This window comes from Nothoprocta perdicaria, unplaced genomic scaffold (genome assembly GCF_003342845.1).
Source record: "Nothoprocta perdicaria isolate Ctin4 unplaced genomic scaffold, notPer1 scaffold_7, whole genome shotgun sequence".
NCBI classification, from domain to species: domain Eukaryota; kingdom Metazoa; phylum Chordata; class Aves; order Tinamiformes; family Tinamidae; genus Nothoprocta; species Nothoprocta perdicaria.
The window spans coordinates 931,958-953,719 of record NW_020455976.1 but is presented as its reverse complement, the minus strand read 5'-3'; the positions used below and the strand labels follow the sequence as shown (position 1 = coordinate 953,719).

The window sequence follows — 21,762 nt, the reverse complement described above, 5'->3', positions numbered from 1 at the left end:
CGCGACACGCGAGCCGCGGGCGGGAGCCCCGCGCGCGCCGGGGCTCCGTGCGCGCACCGAGCCTCACGTCAGGCTCTTGGATTTTTAATGCGCTGCTCTGGGCTCCGGCAGCTGCCGGAGCCGCTGSGGGGGCGAGACGGCGTCCCGCCCCCTGCGCCTGCACCTCCCGCCCCGTGCCCGCGCTGCCCAGGAGCCTGCTCGCTGCCTGCTGCTGCCCTGAGCCTCCCCAGGCATCCCAGGGAGGAAGGGCGGCTCATGGACAGCGGCGCTGGAGCAGGCGCAGGCAGCTCGGTGAGCAGAGGAGAGGCGAGGACGTGCACGCAGCCCTGCAGCTGGGTGCTCGGGAGCCACGCGTAGGGATGCCCGGGGAGCCCATGGCCTTTGGCACGTTCAGCCTGTGCTGTGGCCACATGCGGCACCAAAGCTGTGCCGGGGCTGCYGCTCCAACCTTAGCCTGTCGCTCCCACTGCGGGGTTAGGCGGGGGACAGACAAGGGGGGGACCCCGTGCCGCCCCGCCGGGGGAGCAGCTGGTGGCCGCGCACGGTGACACGGCCCCGCGCAGCCCCCTGCCTCCCACACGCGGGGCCCCGCTGGCAGCCGGGGCCGCTGCTCCATCAGGCAGCCCCAGCCGCCGACAATTACGTGCTGAGTAAATCGATGGGCTGTAATTGGACTATTAAGATCTCATTATAGTGCTGGCTGCGGGTGCCAGAGCGTGCTGGGCGAGACTGCTCTCTGCAGCCAAGGAAAGCGCCCAGGCAGCGGGTGCTCGGGTGACCCTGTCCCGGCATCCAAGCACCACAGCACTGCAGAGCTCACGTGAGGACAGAGCCATCCCTCATGGAGCAAGGTACCAGGTGCCACCGAGCAGCGCTGTGCTGCATGTGTCCAACTGCAGATATCAGCCACACGAGCCAGATCTGCATCCTCTGCTCACCTCTGCAGCAGGTGAATGGTGCGGGATCGGGGTTGTGGTGCTTTGCTCCACTCTGCCCTGCTGCAAAGGGCCTTGCACAGCCCCACGCGCAGCGGGACTCCAGCCCCAGCTCCCTGGACCATGCAGTGATGCAGCTGCTCTACAGCGTGTTAAAGTAGGATACATCTGCATGTGCATGMTCTGCCAGCAGAGCACAGCGTGTGTAAAACACAACTTATGCTCACGGCAGCAATTAGTGGGAAAAAAAGCTCCCTTCCCCAGCCCCTTGGAGCTGATTTCACAAAACACCTCAGTGCACCTATGAGCCAGGGCGAGTCTGCCAGGCGCCAGCCTGGGCACGGGGGAAGGCAGGACGTGCAAGGTGGCTCTGGGCATCGGGACCAGCCGCATCCCGCAGCGCAGGCACGGCCCTCGCTGGCCCTGCAGGGCCTGCACAGAGAAGCCCTGTGCCCCAAGGCAAACGCTGCACCGTGGCTGCGCTCCAGCTCCTGCCAGGAGCGGCTCCCTGCGGGCAGCGCTGCAAAGCCGAGCAGCAGGACTCGGCTCCGCGGGGCGGAGGATGTTATGGGAACAAGGGGAGCTGGACGAGGAAGAGAGAGGAGGGTGGGCGGGAGGCGGAGGGGGAATAAAGCATCTGCCACCCACCCTGGAGCCTCTTCAGAGGCTGAAACAAGTTAAAAGCGGCAGCCTTAATGGGAGCGCAAGTGAAATAACAAGCGGCAAGCCCAGGGTGCCTGACGCCGCTCCCGCCTCTGCTGCCCCTTTGTTCCTGCAGCCTYGCAAGCTGTGGGAGCAGGGGACAGCACGAGGCCATAGGCAGAGCAGTGACACTCGGTGCCCCTGGCCTGGCACATGTGCTTGCAGGGCACCACATAGCACACATGCTTGCAGGGCACCGCACAGGGTGCACGCTTGCAGGGTACCACACAGCTTGCATGCTTGCAGGGCACCGCACAGGGTGCACCCATCAGGAACCAGCTCCACTGCTGCCTGCATGCAGCCCTCACAGGCAGCCAATGCATCTCTCCTGGGGGAGGACTCGTGCCTTCCTATAAGTGCCTTGATGGGACACCAGGTATTAAATTGCATCTGAACGGTCCTGCCTGAGTTGCAGCTCTGCTCTGCCATGTGGCCAGTAAATGAGGTGCCTCAAGGATCTGGACAGTGGCTCAAAGGCAGCCCCCAAAGCGGGTCTCACACTTCTCTCCATCCCTACTTTCCATGGCATCCAGTCCCCTCCACCCCAGCACTCAGTGACCTTGTTCTTCTCCCTCCTTTCATGCTTTTGCTTCTCCACCGCCTTTACTAGCAGGAAATCCCTACAAAACCTTCCACCCAAGTGTTTCCAGCCCTCTCACTCCCAATTTACCCTGCAGTCCTGGCAGGACGGCACCATACTGCCGATTGCCAGCACTGCCGAGCAAGGCCACGAGCCGCCTCTTGCCCGCAGCCACACGCCAGCCCATGCAGAACCATCAGGTCTTGCTCCAGACCCGAGTTCCTGTGGGCTGTGGGAGCGAAACGCTGGGACTCGAGACTTGCATTGTGCTGCTCACCCACTGCATGAGGAAACCACCGAATCACCCAGCCCCAGAGCCGGTGACGGCAAAGTCTGCACCAGTTAACCCCTACAATATGCAAAAGGAGACGTGTGTCCTCCACTGGCTTCCCTGTAGCATCCTCATCCCCAGTGCACGTGTGACCGCGGACGCAGCCCGTGCCGGCCAAGCCGGCGGCGCCGCAGCCCRCGCTCCCTGCCCGGCGGCTCGTGCCGGCCAAGCCGCCCCTGGCTCCACACAGCAACGCTCGGCCAAGGTGCAAATGAAAAAGCAAATAAAGCTGCTCTGCCAGGCAGCCCCGCGCGCGGCGGGGAGCTGGCGGCGGCTCCCGTTAGCAGACGCATCGCCGCGTTTGCGGCACCGCCGGGCTCTGAGCTAATTGACTCGCTGGCTCTGAGGCTTTTAATTGCTAATAAGTGTGAAGCCAGCCCTGCCGGCCCTCCTGGACTGCTCCGAGGTGCGAATGAGGCTGAGCCAAGCTGAGAATTGCATCCCTGCTGTCCCCGCTCTCGTGCAGCCTGGCGAGCCAAGGCGCGAGGCTGCCAAGGGGCTCGCTCAGCCCAGCTCTCGTGCCATAGGGACACGGGGACRCATGGCACGGCCAGCCACGGCCACAGCATCGCTTCATCCCACACCTTCGTGAGCCTAGCAACTCCTGGTGCCGGTCCCAGGCTGGGATGGCCATAGCAAGCTCCTGCTGCTCTGCAGGAGGCTCGGAAAGCGGGGCTCAACTCTGCAGGGGCTGGAGGAGTTACTGAGTTACTGCCTGGCCTGAGCAAGTCCTTCGCGCTCCTCACACCCAGCCGTGGTGCCAGGATGGGCAAAAACTTGTGCCCCAGTGGAGGCTGCATCTCGTATTGTGGCTTTCTGAAGGCACCTGGCAGCATCTACAGAGGTGGGAYGAAGGGTAGGAGAGACATTCGTGGTCACTGTGCTGCCAAATGGGGTTTGAATGGCTCCATCCAGGGCAYGTGTCTGTGCCAGGTGCAGCCAACAGGATGTCTCTGATCTAGCCTAGGTGCTGCAGAGCTGGGATCTTACACAGGACTGGCTCTGGAAGGAAATAGTCCTGCTAGGAGACGGGGAAACCACAGAAGAGAAAACCCAACAGACACATAAACAGGCCCCATCCCAAGTGGCACACGCTGAAACCAGGGTGAAATCTGCTCAGAGCAGCAAAATCCCGYCACAAATCTGAGCCCAAGCGGAGGCTGCCCTGGCCCTGGTGACAGGGGATCAGCTCTGAGCCATGGCCATGCAGCAGGGCCAGGAGAGCTGCACCATGGCCAGCGGGTCTGCACTGTCCCCCCGCTGCACAAGAGCTCTTTGGAGGGCACAAAAACACCCCACGGGGCGGGAGAAGCCTCCAGGTCCTTAGCAGAGCTGCAGGCCCAGTGGCTACGCAGCGCTGCCGTCCATGGAGCACGAGTCCTGCTGCGGGAAACAGAAGTGAGACACCCCAAACACGTCTGTGGGCTCCTCATGTCCTTCCTTGGGTCAAGATGCTCCTGCACGCTGCACACTGGGTCGGGCAGAGACCTCCAACCTTCCCACAAGAGCTCCAAGCGCTGCTCTTTCTCCATGCCCCTTTGCAAGCTGCTCAARGGCCAACTGCCTTTGGGGCTAATAGCTCATGTTGCCGTCTCRTTCCTGTTCCAAATACAGCTCCTGTCAGGTGTGGAAGTGGTGGCTGTGACCTCGCCAGTGCCCATCTTATCCCTGTGTCCCGAGCGACCTCGTGCTGATGGCCCCATGAAGGGCTGGGAAACAGAGGCTATGCACCTCCCAGGAGGTCAGCCCAAAGTCGTACATTTCACACAAAGACTGAGCACCTCTGCAAGTCCCCGCTCCTCCTGGGTGGAACGCACAAGCAGAGCGTTTGGGGAGCATCCCRCACGGTTGGACACAAGCACCTTGTGCAAAGAACAGCAGCACCGCCGGCCTCGCCACCATCACCTGCACCACGCCAGAGATCCCCAAGGAAAACCACCCACGCCAGCTGTCATCCTCTCCATGCTGCAGACCCCTCAAGCAGCAACCAGGCTCCTTGCCAAGCCCTCTGCACTGATGCCTCCACAGGTGCCATCCCATGTGCCYGGAGCAGCTTTCAGCTCTGCAGGTGCATCCAGGACTAGGCAGCAGAGATCCTGCTACACGACCGTGGGTCCCCAGCATGGCACAGGCAGGAGCTCTAGGACCAGGAGAGGAGCCGCCGCCGAGCGCGCCTGCCCCTGAGCGAACAGACCTGATTGAAGCTGCTTTCCCGCTGACACTTCCACTCCTTCATCATTATCGGCTCCCTGGCTTCCAACCGCCAAGATTAAAGGGGGGATGAAACCCGCTAGCAGTGGGGTCCCGCCTGCAGCTCTGGCAGGGAATGATGCCCGCAGCCGCGCTGGCGGCTGGAGGCCTTCAAAGGCTGCAGGATGCAAGCCTGTCTCTCACATGATTCAGATTTTGTCAGATTCCAGCTCAGTTTTGAGATTAAAAATAGCTTTTTTTTCTGGAGACAAGTGCCTCGTGCCCAAGAAGGTGCAGGAGTCCTACAGGACCCCGCAGGAGCCGTGTCGGGATGAGTCCTGCTCCAGGCACGGGAAAATGCGGACCCCGTTGTGTCCCAGAGCAGCTCCCAAATGGCACTGGGGCAGAGGGGTGCCTGCCGCCAGCTTTCCCCTAGCTCAGTGTTGCACATGGGTATGAAATCATCGCTAACTAATTAGAGAGCCCCGCTCCCGCCTAATATGCCAAAAGCTGCCTCCTAATTAAATATTATAGGGATTTAAAAGCACTTGTGGCAACATATTAGATATGTAAAATCCTGCAAATTAGCCAGCGACACCACTGAAATCCTGCCAGGGAACAACGCGTCTTCCTGGCTGGGCAGAAATCYGGGACATCTTTCCATGTAAATTGGGAGAAGGGGCCTTTCTCCTGGCCAAGCTTTTTATTGGGGTTACAGCCTCATGGAGCACAAAGGAGGCAGCCCAGGAATGCCCGTGCCGGTCCGGAGAGCCACCGTGGCCACAAAGGCAGCGGAGACGGAAGGGGCTCCCCGTTAGCTCAGTAAACACTAATGCAAATTGCCTGCGAGCCTGGAGATGAGATCCCGGCCGCCGTTCCGAGCGGAAGAGCTGCTTTTCCCTATTATCAGCCCATGCGCCTGCCAAGGCTGCCGGGAGATAGCAGGGAGCTGCTCCGCACTAGAAGAAAGGAGCCGCGAGAGGCAATTTCCAGCCGCCCGCCTCGCATTTGATGTCTTGTGGAGCCGAGTTCACAGGCGCTGGCTGGGCCCCGGGGTGCCAGGACCCCCTGCCTGCATCCCAGAGACTTCCGTGCCGGGATCAGGGCGGCTGCGGGGCTGCAGCCGCGGCCTGCGCTCTCCCTGCCACAGGGGACAAGGGACCCCTGAGCACCTTGCCCCGTGGCGAGCAGCACCCCAGAGCCTGGTGAAACACTCAGCTCCAGCAGCAGCCTGGGCGAGCAGTTCTGCAGGAGGGTTCCCCAGGACATGCTTAGCCTTGCTGCTCCCACCGGATGAATCCCTTATCCYGGTAAGAATTAGGGCATGCAGACAGCATATGCATGGCCGGGAGGAGAGCGCAGGTCCTCCGCGCCCCGGGAAACCCGGCTCCATGCAAGGCCCGCCGACAGCTCTCAGGGGCCAAGCCCAGCTGGCTGCMGGAGCCAGGGTGTCTGCCGGCGCCTCTCCTGGGGCTCCGGAGCTGCATCCCGCGCTCCCCTCCGGGCAGGGAGCAGCCGCCGCACGCAGAGCCCAGCCGGGGGCTGGCCTTGCAGGGAGCCCGCCACGCACAGCAGCAGCCCGGCCCCGTCTGCGGCCACTCGCTGCGCGGCCGCCGGCGCGGTCAGCTGGCGGACGGGCTCCCGGCACAGCGGGAAGGGGTTGGAAGGGGACAATCTGCAGCGGTGCCCACCCCCCRGGCCGCACACAGCTGCTCGCCATGGGTTTTATCCCCGCCCTTGCAAGGCGCATCTCAGCCCGTATCAATAATTCACAGGTACAAACGATGGGGTTAGCTGGGCTGGCCCGGGGCGCGCGCCGGCGAGCAGTGGGAAGGGGCTGGCGCGCTCGCGGCTGTTCCTGTGCGCTTGGCGRGGCAGGCGGATAAATATTTAACAAGGTGTCTCCGAGCAAGTGGCCGTGACCGAGGGCTGGACATGGGCTGGACWCAGAGCGGCTGCCCCCCCAGCGAGGTCATTAACGCAGTGGATGCTAATGGGGCCACMGCGGAACAGGAGGCTCTCCCTCCCGGCATACCCGTCTCCGAAGGCGCTCGCTCGGCTGCGGCGCCAGGAGCGTTGGCAACACCGGCACCTCGGTCCGCGGCGCCCGTGGGTGGCCGGGGCGCTCATTGTGCGGCCGCGTGACAAAGGCGGCACAAAGGAGCCACACACCGCACTTTGTGGCCGCTTCCTCCCACCGCCGGCGCGCGCGGAGGGRCAGCTTTGCCTGCAAATCCCCCGGGCGCGGGGGCAGAATAGGTGTCTTTGTTCAAGAGGCGGGAAAAAAGAAATGAAATACATTAAAATAAAACACACAAAACCCACCCCCGGCCGCAGCGGGCTCCGAGGACGGGCGCACAAAGATCCCCGGAGCGTGTAAGGAAAGTGCTGCAGCCTGGGGACGCGGGTCAGCGCGCGGGGGGCGCACGGGGCGCCCGTGCACGGGCTCGCGTGCTGCTTGCACACATGGGCGCATGCACAAAGGCTGGTTCCTGCCCCCGGCTCCGCTGCAGGAGCAGCTGCTCAGAGCCGGGGGAGCCCGCGCGCTCCTTGCAAAGCTGAGCTCGCACCGCTCTGAACACGACRCTTTGCAGCTCGTAAAACTAAAGCTGCTTCTGCTTTTACTGCACTAACAGAAGGAAACGCAAGGCACTGGGACCAGTCCTGCTTGGCATCCCCACGCCAGCCTCTTCCTTGCCACGAAGACCAGCGGGAGCCCCTCTCTCCTGCCAAGGGCTCCGCAGTTAACACTTCTATGGGGCGAAGAAGCCGAGCTCATTTCTAATCTGAACTTGTCTCATTTCAGCCTCCAGCTACCAAATCATTTTACACTTTAAAAAGAAAAAAAAAAAAAAAAAAAAAAAAGAGGTGTCTGCAATCAGGTTTCTCCCCATGCAAGTACCCAGCAACCATGATCAAATCCCCTCCTAACCTCCTCTAGCATCAACTGAGCATCAACCATGAGCGTTTGAATTTCTTCACTTCCAGGCGGGTTTTCCAGACCTCCCCTGCTTCCTCTCTGAATTCCTCTCCTTTCCTCATTCCTCGGCCCCTCTCCGTGCTGCGTGCCAGGGAGCGGGAGCGATGCTGTGCCCCGGGGGCACCCTGCATCCCGGGCCGCGTCCCACGAGGCCGCCCAGCCCTTGGCATGTCCCTGGGTCCCCGCCTCGCCGCCGTGACCTACATTCAGCTGCCGCCCGCGCGACCCTGCCGCACGGCTGCTACCAGCACAGGTAACCCCTTTCCTTCCAAACCCCGATGCAGTTTCACACTTAGGCCTGCGCATTGTTGCCACCAAGGATCCTGTTCCCTTCCTGGACCGGCRCTCCGGATCCGGGGATGCCGGTGGGAGCGGATCCCGGCTGCCCTCACCAGCAGCGCCGCGCGGGTGGCTCCCTGCGGGTGCCTGTCACRGGAGCAGGCTGTCAGAGCCGCTCCCCCGATTTTTGCAGAATATTAATGTTTTCATCACAATATCCTTCAGGCAAGAGGAAAATGACTTGCGGGAGTCTTGGTGTATCATGTCAGCGCAGTCACTACTGTAAACCCAATTTGTCAGCTCATCAGGAAGAAAAAATGATCCTGGGTTTGTTTGACGAGAGCAATTTTCTGTGTGGATTGGCATTAATTATCCTCTAATTCTCCACCGATTGCCRCCGGGCCGTTATTTTAGCTGCGATCAACGTCAAGCTGGAGGCAGAGCAGCCGAGGCGGCCGCGGCCGTTCCCTGCCTGTCCCTCGCAAGGTGGCAGAGTGACGGATGCAGGGAAAAGTGTCACAGAGTGTCACAGCACTGCATGCCAGGGGCCGGGGGCGGCCAGCTGGAGCGGCCACCGCAGCGGAGGACAGGGAGCCCCGGGAGCCGTCGGCACTGGCTTTGGGGCAGGATCATCCTGGCGCTGAGGAATGCAGGGTCAGCACCTGCGTGGCGCCCGGGGACATCTCCTCTCCACTCCGCTGTTTATTTTCTCAATATTTGTGGAAGGAAACGAGAGGCAGTCGGGGGGCCAGAGCAGGGCCACGCCGCCTCACTGCAGCACTAACAACAGCTTTTCCCGGCGCTTTCCCAGCTCCTGCCCTCGGCACCATCGGGATGTTAACGGCAAAGGCCATTGCGCATCCTGTTGCCAGAGCTCGAAGCCCTCGGCCACCTCGCCGGCCGCCTCCGTGGCAGCGTTTCCCAGTCCTGGATGCCCATCTGGAACCCATTAGGCACCTTTAATCCCCCTCATCCATTCTGGTGCTGTCTGGGCTCCCCCCAACGCACACAAACGCTGCCATTCAAGCAGTTAATTTAAACAAATTCTGCCCAGCCGCCACGTCGAGAGGCGAAGAGAAAGGCAAACGAAGCAGCTCAAAGCCAAGGCGGGGGGGTGGAAATAAGAGAAGAAATAAAGGAAGAGAAGAAAGCAGGCGGCCCGGCACGGCGGGGCYGATCCCCGGGAAGGCCAGCTGCATCCTCCGGCGCAGCCGGCCGCCGGCCGCGCCGCTCGCAGGCAATCAGATACCATGCGGGCTGTGTAATTGGATGGCAAAGGCTGGAGAGAGGCGTCTCATAGCGCGGGTCTAATCTCATTAGCACCCGGCCGCGGGGCTGCTGTGAAGTCGCAGGACGCAGGAATGAGCAGCGCGCTGCGCCCGCGGGGAGGAGGGCAAGCGAGCGGAGCGGCCCGGAGGAACCGCGGATGCTCGGAGCCGCCCGGCCCGCGCCGCCCCAGCCGCAGCCGGCTCGGGGATGAGCAATTAACAGTGGCGGCAGTAATTGCTCGCTCGCTGCCACGCGGCACCGCGCGCTGCTTGGGGCAGGGGTTTCTCAGGGAGCTGGGACACGGGCTGGCTGATGGGCAGAGCGGATGCCCCGGGATGCGGCTGATCCCGAGTGCCCCGTCCCAGCCGCATCCCCGTTGCCAAGGCGACCCGCAGGCCTGTCCCGTCACCAAGGCCACCGCGGCCCCTGGGAAAAGGCATCCCGGATCGGGAAGGGGGCACCGGCGGTGGGGAGGGGTGAGGAAGCTGTTTCATCCCAGCGCCGCTTCCCATCTCCCRCTCTGTGGAAAACAAGCCAGCGAGACGTCTTTGGTTACAAACAGCCCCCTTGGGAGCTGTAAAAATTAATCCAGCTTTTCCTGTCCTGGAGGAAAACATGGTGATTGGGATTGAAGCCCTGGGAGGGGACAGAGGGGAGCCCGATGCCCACAGAGGGGCTGGGGCACCGTAATCCCCAGGCAGCTCGGCTCTGGCGAGGGTCCTGAACGCAGACATCTGCATCGAGGTGGTTAAGAGAGGATAAGCCCGTGCTGATAATTAATTTACGACAGACGAGAACACAGGGAACAAATCAACACCCGCCAGGTGCCGCGGCCAGGGCAGCGGGCAGGCCTGGCTGCGCCGCGGGGCGCAGAGCGCGGCGAGGGCTGAGCGCGCACGGCTCATTATCCGTGCGCATTAGCGGAGCTGCACGATGCATGTGCACCAGCACCAAGTTACAATTTACTTTAAATCACTGTCTGACGCTCATACACTCTAACACTTTTTTTTTCCCCCCTTCCACATCCTAGAAATTGCTGAAGAATTATTTTGCTCACGATTCTTCTAAAATTACTTTGAACCTTCCTGCTACCTGAGCTGTAAAAACGTGCGCYGGGAGGAAATGCCTTGATTCTGCTACCAGAAGGAACTGCCACAGGCAGCAGCTTCTGCTCGCGTGTACTTAACCCTTTCAGGAGAATGAAGGTGCTGGGGTGGCCTGGGCAGATGCAACGAGCTGAGGGATGTGGAGGGAATAGAGAAACCCAGAGCACGGCCAAGCGTGGACCCCCATTTGCAGTTGGACACGCGGGAGCAGGTAGGGAAGTAGGAATGAGTGGCCCTGGAGCAGTGGGCAGGCGGCTCGGCCCCGCATCGCTGGGGATGTGAGCTCAGTGCCACCACGGCCCCTGCCCTGCAGGCGATCTCCAAGGAGCCGGCGGGCACTTCCCGCCATGGACACTTCCCTCCGTGGGCATTAACACAAGCAGGGATCCCTGGAGCCCCCGGGACATCGCAGAAGCAGCACGCAGGCGCCCGAGGCTCGGGGGCCTTTCTCACTTGCCAAGCCAGRATCACCCCGGGACGCTCCAAAGGAACACCCCGCGGTGCCCGGAGCCACGGGCCCGGYGTGGGGACCCCAGCGCGCGCAGCCCCGCGCCCGGGCGGGCCGCCAGCCCTGGCAGCATCTCCCCCTAGGTGCCCTCCCCACCTATTAGCGGCGCATTTGTTTCCCGCTGCCTGGAGCTGCCGGCAGCCACACTGACTCTTTGTTCCCGGGGGCTGCCCGCCCTCCCTTCCCCCTCCGCCGCAGCCCCCCGCCGGGCTCGCCGCCCCGCCAGCCCCCCGGCCGCCGCGGGAAGGACCCCCCTCCTGATTGGTATTCGGGGGGACACGCGGCGGCCCCGCTCCCCCCGGCCCGCGCTGCCTCCATCCCTCCGGGACAGAGGGGTCTTTGTAGGGGAGCGCGAGGGGGTCCAGAGCCGCGGGCACGACGGACACCGCTGCAAAGCGGGCACAGCGACAGCGGGGACGTGGGGCGAGGGGAGGGACACGGGGACAGCGCCGGGGGCTGCAGACGGGCATGAGCACGGGGTATGCCCAGCAAACCCAGCACCGCGGCAGGATCTGCAGCGCGGAGCTGTTCCGTGCCCCGGTGGGTCCTCCCGTGGTACCCAGGGCAGCTGCACAGACCACGGCTTCCTCCTCCACCAAACATGTGTGGGTTTTTGTCCCAGYGCTTCCCGGCCGGTCCGGGGGCTTTCCCGGTGCCGTGCCAAGAGGAACGGCCACGGGCAGCGTCTCACAAGCAACACCTCCCACGCACAGCCCGCCCGAGCGTGGGGGGCCCCTCTTGTTGTTGCTTCCTCCGACAGCTCCTTTTTCACTTGTCACCCTGTTTTGCTACTACTGCGCTCGCAGCTTCCTCCGCGTGGTCGGTGCCGCTCCTTCCCCAGGGCTGCAATTTGCATTTTCTCTTGCTATTTATCGCCGCGCCGTGGTTTTTATTCTCCCGCCCACCTCCCTCAGCCCGGTGCGCCAGGGCAGGCCCCCCTGTCTGGAGCTCACCAGGATACCCCCTCTCCAGTCCGGCCAGGACCCAGAGAGTATCCGTGCTCTGATATCGGCATGGACGGGGCAGAGCCTGCCCTCTTCCCGTGTGTCTGTTCAGCCTCCCATGAAGAAAGCTGCTTATTTATAGTGATCCTGGCTGCTGGCCGAGGAGCCGAGGGGAGCTAAGCTGCAGCCCACTGTACGGGAATGGGGAGGGGTGCTCCCTTTCCATCCAACCTCCCCTTGGAGCCAGGGTTGAAGTGACAGGGTGAACAGCACCAGCCCCAAATGCGGCAACATGATGGGCTCTGGCCAGCAGCAACTCCATGTTCCCAAAATCCAAAGGAAAACATCCCTTTTCAGCCCTCTCCCTCCATGCTTTCCTTTGGGACTTGTTTTCCCAGTCCTCTCCTGCTGCTCCTCCAGCTTGTCTAAGCCCCAACGGATCTGGTTTAACTCCAAACCCCTCCATTATCCCAAGACTCAAATGCTCTTTCCAGCCCAGAGCTGAGCAACATCCCACAGCTCGTGCTGCCCAGGGGCACGGCCAAAGCAGATTCATTTTTGGCACTCGGGAGCTGGACGCACCGAGCTCTCCATCCTGGCCCGGCCTCGGGTGTTCCTGCCCTCCCTCATGAGACACACACAGAGGACAAGGCGCAGGGAGCACCAGGCATCCCACTGCCCGCACGTCCCCATGGCAGCGAGCTCCGCATTGCCCGCGCCGCAGCTAAGCCAGGCTCCAATTTCAGTGCAAACCTCACTTCAGCCCCCGACCTGCTCCCCACCGGCTCCTGGTGCCAGCCTGATGGCAATTTGAGCGTGTCCCTGTGACCCTCTCGCGCCGGCTGCCCCGGAGCAGCCTCAGATCTGGCCGGCGGCTCAAGCAGCGTGACGGCGAGGCTGGACGCGCTCTGCCCGGCTGCCCTGTGCCGAAACGCACAGTGAGGCACGTGGGGCAGCAAGGTGACCCGTGTCCTTGCCAGCCCCACGGTGCAGCCTCCGCACCCCGCTTCCCGGCCCGGCTCCTGCGGCACTGCGCCTGCGCAGGAGGATGGGGCTCGGCTGGCGCCGCGCTCCGGCACAGCTGAGCTCAACAAATGCCGGCCGATAATTAATTGAACGCCTGTGCTATCAGCTGCCATTACCTAGGCCCATCCCTGGCACCACGCCACCRCTTCACACCTCCCACGCCGGCAACCCACATGGTGTTTTAACCCTTCCCGCGACAGCCTCCGCGCGGGCAGCGCCGCGCCGGCTCCGCGAGAAGCGGCTGGCAGCACCGCGGAGCCACGAGGCCGGGCGCTGGCGCTGGCCCTGCCCGGGTCACACCGGCCCTGGCAGCGCCACCACATCCCGCCGTGACTCCAGCTGCTCCCGACATGGAGACATCTTCATTTGGCAGAGGCTGGAGCCAAGCTCTGGCGGTCGCGCCACAGCCCCAGGCTCCCCGTGGGCTCCTGCGTGCAGCCCCACAGCAGGCTTGGCACCGCTGCCCCAGCAAAGCAGCCCGGGGCGAGGGGAAACAGGCGYGCAGGGGAATATTGGTGCAAGACAGAGCAGTCCGTGCGCGGATACCCTGCCCTGGTGGTTGGTACTCACAGCCGCGACAGCGCCTGGTTGTTTTGGAAGAGCAGCTCCGGCAGCGTGTGCAGCTGGTTGCGGTTCAGCCGCCTGCGAGGGACGAGGAACAGGGTCACGTTGCTGCAGCAGAGCCCCGGCTGCAGCCCAGGGCCCCCCATGCCCACCCGCAGCACCCCTGGGCCACGGCAGCAGTGATCCTGGCGGCACTGTGCCGAGAAGCAGGCAGCACTGCGAGCTGGCAACTGCAGAGCAGTGCTTAATAACTGCCCTGTCAACCTGCTGCTCCGCCGGCTCTGCACTTTCGCTTGGGTTTCTCCACCGCTGAGCTGTTTTATGGAGTGCTGAACCGTAATGCACAGCGCCCTCGCTAAGGGCCACGCGCAGCCGCAACCCACGGCAGGGATTTGCGGCTAACCTGCCCCTCGCCTCAAGAGCATCGGGAAGGGCTTGAAAACTACAGGAACGGGAATGGGAGCGCTTGCGGGGAGCAGAGCCTGGAATGCTACGGTTTGAGGCAGAGCGTAAAGGATGTCCCTGGGGACCACGGCAGCCAGGGCTGCTCAATGGGCGCAGCAAAGCGAAGCAGCCCGCGGGCCCCGCGCCGGCACTCACAGCCGCTCCAGCTCCTTCATGTCGTCGAAGGCGCCGCGCTCCACCGTGCTGATCTGGTTCTCCATCAGCTGCCTGCGGCGGGAGAGCGCAGGGAGCGGCTGAGCCCCAGCCCCAGCCCCAGGGAGGGCGCAGGGCCCCCCGCAGCCCCTGCCCCGCGCGGGCACTCACAGGACGCGCAGCTGCTTCAGCCCGGAGAAGTCGTTCCTGTTGATGCGCGTGATGTTGTTGCCGTTCARCTCCCTGCGGAGAGAAGAGGCGGGGGTCAGTGGGGAAGCTCCCCRTGGGGACGTCCTGCCAAGGGCAGCTGCTGCATTTCAGGGCTGGCTGCTGGCTCCAGAGAGCAGCCCCGGCCTGGGAACACCCCTGCACACCCCAAAGCAGCACGGGGCTGCAGGAGGTCTCAGCCAAATCTAAGCTAGAAGAGCTCGTCCAGGCAGGGAGACAGGAGATCTCCAAGCCCCATGGATGCTCTGCCCAGCTCAGGAACAGGATCCCTCCAAGACCCTGGCCAGCCCCTCCTGGGTTGCATTACACTGCTTTTGAGCAGCGCCTCCACTACCCTGCAGTGCCCGTGATGCGCTCCGGGGATGGGGGACGCTGCTCCATGGCACAGGAGGGTCCCCAGGCCAAAACCCAGGCTGTAGCCTCACTGTGAGCTCACCTGGAGCAAGGAGGGAAACAGAGCTGCGGCAGGAGGGAGCAAGGAGGGAAACGGAGCGGTTCTGAGAGGGAACGGCTGCTAGAGAGGCTCCCTCGCCAGCGGCCGCGCGGGGCCGAGGTCGGTGGCACCGCGGCCCCGGAGCAGCCCCGTGGCCGCAGGGTGCCGGGCAGTGCCAGCGCAGCCGCACACCCCGGGGTGCTGCTTTGTGCCGCTGAAGCGGCTGGTAATGGCTAATGAGCTGCCGCTCGCCATTCTAGCCCCGTAATTACGGAGCTATTCAGCRGCCGCGCTTGCCATTATGGAGCCGTGCGTGCCTGTGCCGGAGAGGAGGGGGCCGGCACGTTACTAGGACACAGCTGAATGAGCGCAGGGAAGGAGCAGACGCTCCCCGGCCCCAGCGATTAAACCAAACCCCGCTCRGGCTCGACTCCCCGCTCGGGCGGCTGCGCGGTGCTGCCCGGCTCCCGGGCACCGCGCCAGGAGCCCAGGCTGCCGGAGCGCTGCCGCTTCGTATCCAGCGAAGCTTTTGCTTTGGGATGCCTTCCCCCTGGCATCCCAAGTGGTCCTTGCAGAGCAGGTGCCCGGGCCACTCGGGACCGAGCTGGAGGCAGCAGTGCAAGTCCCAGCTCCCCGCAGGAGCCCTCGCCTCCTCAAGCACCTTTCGCCTTCCTCTGGCTGCAACGCAGCTAGGAGAGCTCCAGAGGAGAGTCTTCAATGGAAAACCACCGAGTCCAAAAGCCCCTTGGGCTGCAAAGCCCGAGGCTGCTCCGATCCCGAGCCCGCGCGGGGGCAGCCCAAAGGCAGAGCCATCCAAAGGCACCAGCCACCGCGACCGCACACCGCTCCTCCTTCCACACGCGAGACCAGCACCGGGTCACCTGGATCAACCCAGCCAGGGTCCAGCTCGGTGTCCCGGGGTGCTCTGCAGCGGGAGCTGGCGGCTCTACCGGCATCTCCCTTGCCTTTAATCGCGTAAATGATGCCTTTTGCAGCCAGGATGGGAGGAAGAGCAGGCAAAGTGTATGTGCAAGAGCGCCGGGGTGACACTGCTATTTAACTTCATGTCTTTTTTTATTCCGCTGTGCTAAATTAGTTCCTCACGGAGATAAATCGATGGCTGCTGTGCCTGGACAGCATCTCCCTGCTGCTCGGCAGCCAGTCCATCACCTCAGGGCCCATTCCCAATGGAGTGGGACCCCAGCCGTGCTGCTGCACATGGGTTCACATGCTGGGATGCTGCTGGGCTGTGATTTTAAAGCGCAGAGTGCAGGGCATGCCCTTTCCCTGTTAATCCATCGGCTCGGGAGCTGGAAAGTGCCATGGCGCGCATCCCGGCTGATCTCCTGCGTCCCAGCCCCCAGACCTCACACGGTCACGCTGCAGCTAATCTCTGTTTGAAACCTTTGCATTTCCCAGCCTCCCGCCCCCGGGCGTCCCCGGGGAGAGGAAAGTCGCTCTGAACAAGCCACCCGCTCGCTGCGGTGCCTCGGGTCAGCCCAGCGCAGGGGGCTGTGAGTGTTGCCAGCAGCTTTGCACAGGCCCAGCTGATATTTGGCTTCAGCCTTTGGCTGCATCTTTTCCATTTGCAGCATCTGGGAGCTAAACCCGTCCTGTAACCACCTAAAGGAGCAGCAATGCTGGGAGTAACTTAGGAAGCAGAGCCGGCGTGAGGGATGTTCCCCTGGGATATATGGGTGGCAGGAAGGGGCCGGGATGGCTTCAGAGGCAGACGGAGCAGCGCGATTCCTTGCACGCGGTGCAAAGCACCAGCTGCTCGACACACACGCCCTGCGTGCCGGGGCTCGCTCTGCACTGCTCTGCTCCAGGCAGAAGGTCTCGCTGGGGCTCTCCCAGGGCTCGCGCTTCCATGAGAGCGCAGAGCCGGCGTGCGGATCCAACGGCTGCGCCGCCGGAGCGACCTCGCTGCTGCAAGCCCAGCAGTGGTGACTGCAGAGGCCGGTGCAGCAGGGCCACCCATGGAAAACCTCTGTTCCAGCAGTGCTCCAGCCGAGAGGCTGGCAGCGCTCCTGCGGGATGCTGCGTCCTCCCTGGGGTTCCTCCTCTCGGCCCGGGGCACTGGGCCTCTGCGCACAGCCTTATCCCTCACCCCGGAGCCCTGGCCCCAGCTGGAGCTGACGGTGCTGGATAATGATCAGGGAGGCAGGGAAATGAAGGCTGCAAGGTCACGCAGCGGCGTTGCCGCAGGCGCCCATCAATCCTGGTGGACGTGTAGGTGGCTCCTTCAGCAGGGGTGAGGCTGCCCGTGCCCCCTCCAGCGTGTCACCTCTCGCTGCTGTGACCCCGTCCCTGCATGCAGCTGCAGGCACYGGGAAGGGCGCTCGGGTGCTTGTCCTGTGAACCTTTCTCCTGTGCACCAAGAGCACTTTGCAATCTAACCCAGCCTCCAGCACCCTGTATCTCACCCTGCCTGGTGGCACCTGCAAATGTAACAGGCAACGAGCGGCTCCTCTTCCTCCCCTTCACTATCCCAGCCCTGCAGGGAGGAGCAGGGTACAGCCCGCAGGGCTCCTCAAGGCTTTTTCCTGCCGAGGGCGGGATGCTGGCATGGAGCATCCAGCACGGAGAGCTCCCGGAGCCGCTCTGCAGTGCYCAGGTCGCCCCAGGGCCCCGAGCGGGGCTCCCAGCCCCGGGCACAGCCGCGCTCAGGCGCTCAGCAAGGACTAAGCCAGGCTGGCATCACGATAAATTTTTAAGTGTTACAAACAGCATTGATCGTGTGACGGCCGTGGAGGAGCAGCCRGGCTTTCTGCGCTGCCTAAGTTATCTCTGGGGTTTTCACGCCACAGCCATTAGCCGCTCACAGCCCGGGAATGCCTGACACCCGCACAGCGGCGCGGCACCTTCGGGCTGGGAATAAATAAATAAACTCGCGCAGCCTCGGCTTGAGAAAAGAAAAGGCAGCAGGTCGCGGTTTCCAGGCCACAAAGCGGGAAAGTGAGGCTGAGCAAAGAGAGCAGCTTTGCCCGGCTGCCCCYGAAATGGGCTTTTTTGTGCAGCGCCGCTCAGCTCTGCTGGGAACATTGCTGCTCTCTCGGCTCCTCAGCATCCTGTGGCACCAGGGCCCAGCCGGCACCACGGGACACGGGTGCCTGCTCCATCCCAGGCTGGCGGAGGGGGGACCCGCTTTGGGGGCGGCGGTGCCGGTGCTGCGGAGCCTCCCGCCCGCGGTGACTCAGCCGCGCCGGCAGCTCGCGGCGCCCCCGCGCACGGCGCCCAGGGCCGCGCCRCCGCCGCAGCGCCTGAAAAATTAATCTTCCCTTTTTTCTGATCTTCCGCTTCCCAGCAGCCTCGCTCTCCCCCACAGGACACTCGCCTCTGCTATTTCGAGCAGCGCGTGCATCCGAAATGCGTGCCGGGGAAGCAGGCATGCTGGCGGCGGCGGCGAGGTCGGACACGGGGCTGGAGCAGTGCGGGACAGCAGCCGAGCCCTCCCTGGCACCGCCGGGCACGCAGTGCAGGATCACGGGCTCTGCACGCTCCCCGCACGCTCGCGGTGCTATGGGACGTGCGCTGCACGCGCTGGCACGGTGGCCGCGGGGCTGGCATGCTGCGGGGACACCAGGGGCAGCAGGGACATTTCAAAGCAATCAGCGCGGGGAGCGAATTTCCCTGCCAGTCCCCAGCTCGGTGCAAAGCACCTGCCCGCAGCAGAAACGCGTCGCCACGGAGGAGCAAAGCGGCAGCGCGTTTAAGGCAAAAATATCTATTTTAGAGGGCGCAATAAAACAGAGCCAGTGAAGGTTTTATAGGGAGGCAATTGCTGTGCAGGGTGAGAAGTAGTCACCAGAGGCCGATCGGGCTGGTTTTATTGCCTGTTACCGGTGACTTTTCCCAATCAAGGGACAATAGATCCTCCGCTATCAGCCTCAGCTATAGTCAATACAAACACGACATAGTTTTTTAAACTAATATTTTTCCAGCATGCAATTCCAYGGAGAGCGAGAACGCAGCGTTACCATGGCGATATATAGACAGCATCTGCCTTGGACGTAGCTGAAGGGAGAAATTGGAATAGAATTGCAAATTTCCTCTGTCCGGGAAGGCTCCCAAGGAGGCATCGCGGAGGGCGGAGGGGCCGGCGTTCCCGGTGAGCCCACGCACTCCCACAGACTGGCACTGCGCTGGGCTGGTTCCATGTCACATTCCGGGGCTCTGCAGAGCCTCCGGGGGCTGCACGTGCTCCCCTCTCCCAGATCCCACCTGGACAGCCCCTAAATAGCCCCCGGGTGATTTGCCCTGCCGCCTTCTGGCCCTTAGGAGCCCGCTGCACAGTCGGATGCAGCYGCACAACAGCTCCGGCACCCCCAGGATTGCCCTTCCCAGCCACCCCTGGCCAGACACAGTGTGGGGAGAACAGTGGCGCACGGAACCAYGTCCCGGTGCTGCCCAGCACGGCTGCTGCACGGGATCGTCCGGATGTGGGAGCAGCAGCCGATGGGACATGGGGCCGTGCTGGGCTGCCGGCCAAAAACTTCAAAGCAGAGGTGTGTGCAAGGCTCTGCAGCGCCGGTTAACACCCGTTCGCCAGGAGCGGCGCTGGGAGCAGCCATTTGGGGGTGGTGAATTGGTGAATTTGCACCGATGCTGCTGGCAGCGACGGGAGTGCCCGGCCCCTGACAGGGCAGCCCTCTCGGCGGAGCAGCTGTCAGAGGAAGCAAGGAAAGCAGGTGGGTTGGGAAGGCTGCCCTGCTCTGCCGGCTCTGCTCCTGCACCGGGACCCAGGGGATGACCGGGACTGGATGCAGTTGCAGCGCTGAGGGGGCTCTGGCCCCATCCTGCCCACGGTGCCTCTAGGCTCGGGGCCAATGCAGTGGGATGTGCGGGATGCAGGCGCCTCCGGGGTGCCCGGGTGCTCCTGGACAAGGTGCACGGGGAGCCACAGCACAGTTCTAACGTCCACTGWCTGTGGATGCTCAGTGTCTTCGGAAAATCAAGTCAGACCAAGTGAATAATTCCCTGTTGCATCGCAGGGAAAGTGCGTTCCTGCCACAGCACTAGGAGGGAACCTCCTTGCCTGGCGCCACTGCCCGAGTCCAAGCGCACAMGTGCACTGAGATGTGCTCCTTTCCCGGGTATATGCAGCCACTGTGACAGTCCCCGGAGAGGCACGAGGAGGCAGAGGGAGCAAGTTGGCCGCAGGCACTGCTTGAGGCATGCTGGTTTTCCCGGGAAAGCCACCTGGGAGGCAGGATGCAGCCTCCCTGGCCACACTGCAGGCTCCCAGCAGTGCCAGCCCGCCCTGCACTGCTCGGCTTTGTCAGGGTGAAAAGTTGGCGGCTGCAAAGTTGCAACCGCAGGAGCTGCGAGGAGCTGCGGCAGCCGCTGYGGCAGCGTCACGCACCAGTGCAGCTGCCGGGCGCCCTGCGGGAACCCCGGGGACAGGCGCGCCTGGCACAGCCGGCCGCAGCGCTCCCGCAGGCACACAAAACACAACCCCAAGGGTGATGGACGTGGAGGAACAGGTCAGTGGGGGCAGCCGGTGGGAGCAGTGCCGAGTGCGGCGTGAGCAGCACTGATGGCCAGCGCGGCTCTGGTGCGCGCTCCCTGTGCCCCGCGGTGCCCGGAGCCCGGCACGGACACGGGCGCCTGCCCTCCCGAGGAGGCAGCCGATGGGGCTGGCGCTGCTTGGCCGCAGCTTCTGGCAGCCTCGCCGCTCTGCCGGGGAGCAATCGCTTGCGGGAGAATAATTACAGCTCGAAAGGAGAAAATGCCACCAAAGTGGCACCCCACAGAGCTGCCAGTGYTGCGGTGCCTGCCCGTGGACACGGAGTGCTCCCAGAGCACCATGAAATGCCGGCAGCCCAGCAGCCTCCGGGACAAGGGATGAGACACCCCCAAACGCTGCAGCCTCTCGGCTCCAACAGGAGAGCCCTGAGCCCGGGGAGGCAGGCGCGGGATGGGAGTTGCTCATCCCTGCCCCATCTAGGCAGCTCACACAGATCAGGAGGGTGCCCAGAACAGGCAGCACCTCCTGGCACCGGGGCAAACCTGCTGCCCACAGAAACGCCACAAGCCTGGGGTGCAGCGGGAGTCCCCAGCACAGCCGCGCCAGCGCTGGAGGGACTCTGCTCAGCTGCAGGTGCCTGAGCTACCAGCCAGACGGGGAAGAGGCCGCCTGCAGCACGGCTCCCAACCGTGCTGGCCAGCGCAGCAGGAGCCCCAGCACGTGGCAGTGCCAGAGCCCCTGCCCAGGCTCCAGCCGCTCTGCTGGAGGCGGCGGCAGCCCCCACATCCCTGCGCTGCTCCTCAGCGCTCCTTCCTGCCGGGGTGCGGGGGTCCCTGCGCAGAGCTGCCCCTTCCCGCGGGGGCAGATGCCCAGCCCAGCCCTGCAGCCGCGGGAGCCGGGCAGAAGCAGCAGAGCTCAGTGCCTGGCACCCTGCACGGGGCAGCCAGACCCAGCAACGCAGCTGCACTGAGCCGGTGCTCCACGGCGGAAAAGCTCTTCCTGGGGGTCCAGCCCCACACTGGAGACTCCCCAACCCCACGTCTGTATTCCCAGGGTGCTTTCCTAAGGACAGAGTGACCGGTGCAGGGGGTGCTGGGTCCCCAGCTGAGAGAGGGGGCTGCAAAGGGTGCCATAGACCCATACACGCTGGGCTGCCTCACACCCCGTGCAAACGGCCCCCACGGAGCAACACCTCCTCGRGCAGCCTCTCACGCGCGCCCTGCTCCAAACGCTTGCCCGCACACGGGCACACGCAGGCAGCAGGTGCCAGCCCGTCAGCACATCGCCCCCAAAGCGAGGGGCCACAGGCGCACCCCCACCTGCACAGGCTCCTGCACCCGCCGCGGAGAGGACGYTGCTTCCCGCACACGCACCCCCTGCACCCGCGTTTGCTCACGCGCGCCCTGGACGGGGTGCTGCCCTCGCAACCGCTGCTGGCGCCCGCACCGCCTGAGTGGGCTCCCGCACCCCCGCACGCCCCCCGGCCCGGCGCGCCTCCGCGCAAGCAGCCGCGCGGGCTCCCGCACGCGCGTGCCCCGACGGGCCGGGCCAGGCGCAGCCCCGACGGCGGCCCCGGCGCGGACAAAGGCGGCGCGGCGCGGTACTCACAGGCGCTCGGTG

At 63.8% G+C, this 21,762-nt stretch overlaps 1 protein-coding gene across 1 annotated transcript in view; it reads right to left on the bottom strand.

The window, feature by feature from the left end:
* The window catches only part of LOC112957100 (slit homolog 1 protein-like), a gene marked incomplete at its 5' end in the record, with an annotated part of 38,190 nt that extends 16,429 nt beyond the window's left edge, over nt 1-21,761 (bottom strand). The window contains 4 exons of the mRNA XM_026050670.1: nt 13,421-13,492; nt 14,015-14,086; nt 14,183-14,254; nt 21,751-21,761. Coding sequence (XP_025906455.1) covers nt 13,421-13,492; nt 14,015-14,086; nt 14,183-14,254; nt 21,751-21,761 — 227 coding nt within the window. The remainder of the gene's footprint in view (nt 1-13,420; nt 13,493-14,014; nt 14,087-14,182; nt 14,255-21,750) is intronic.
* Between the last annotated feature and the right edge of the window lies 1 nt (nt 21,762).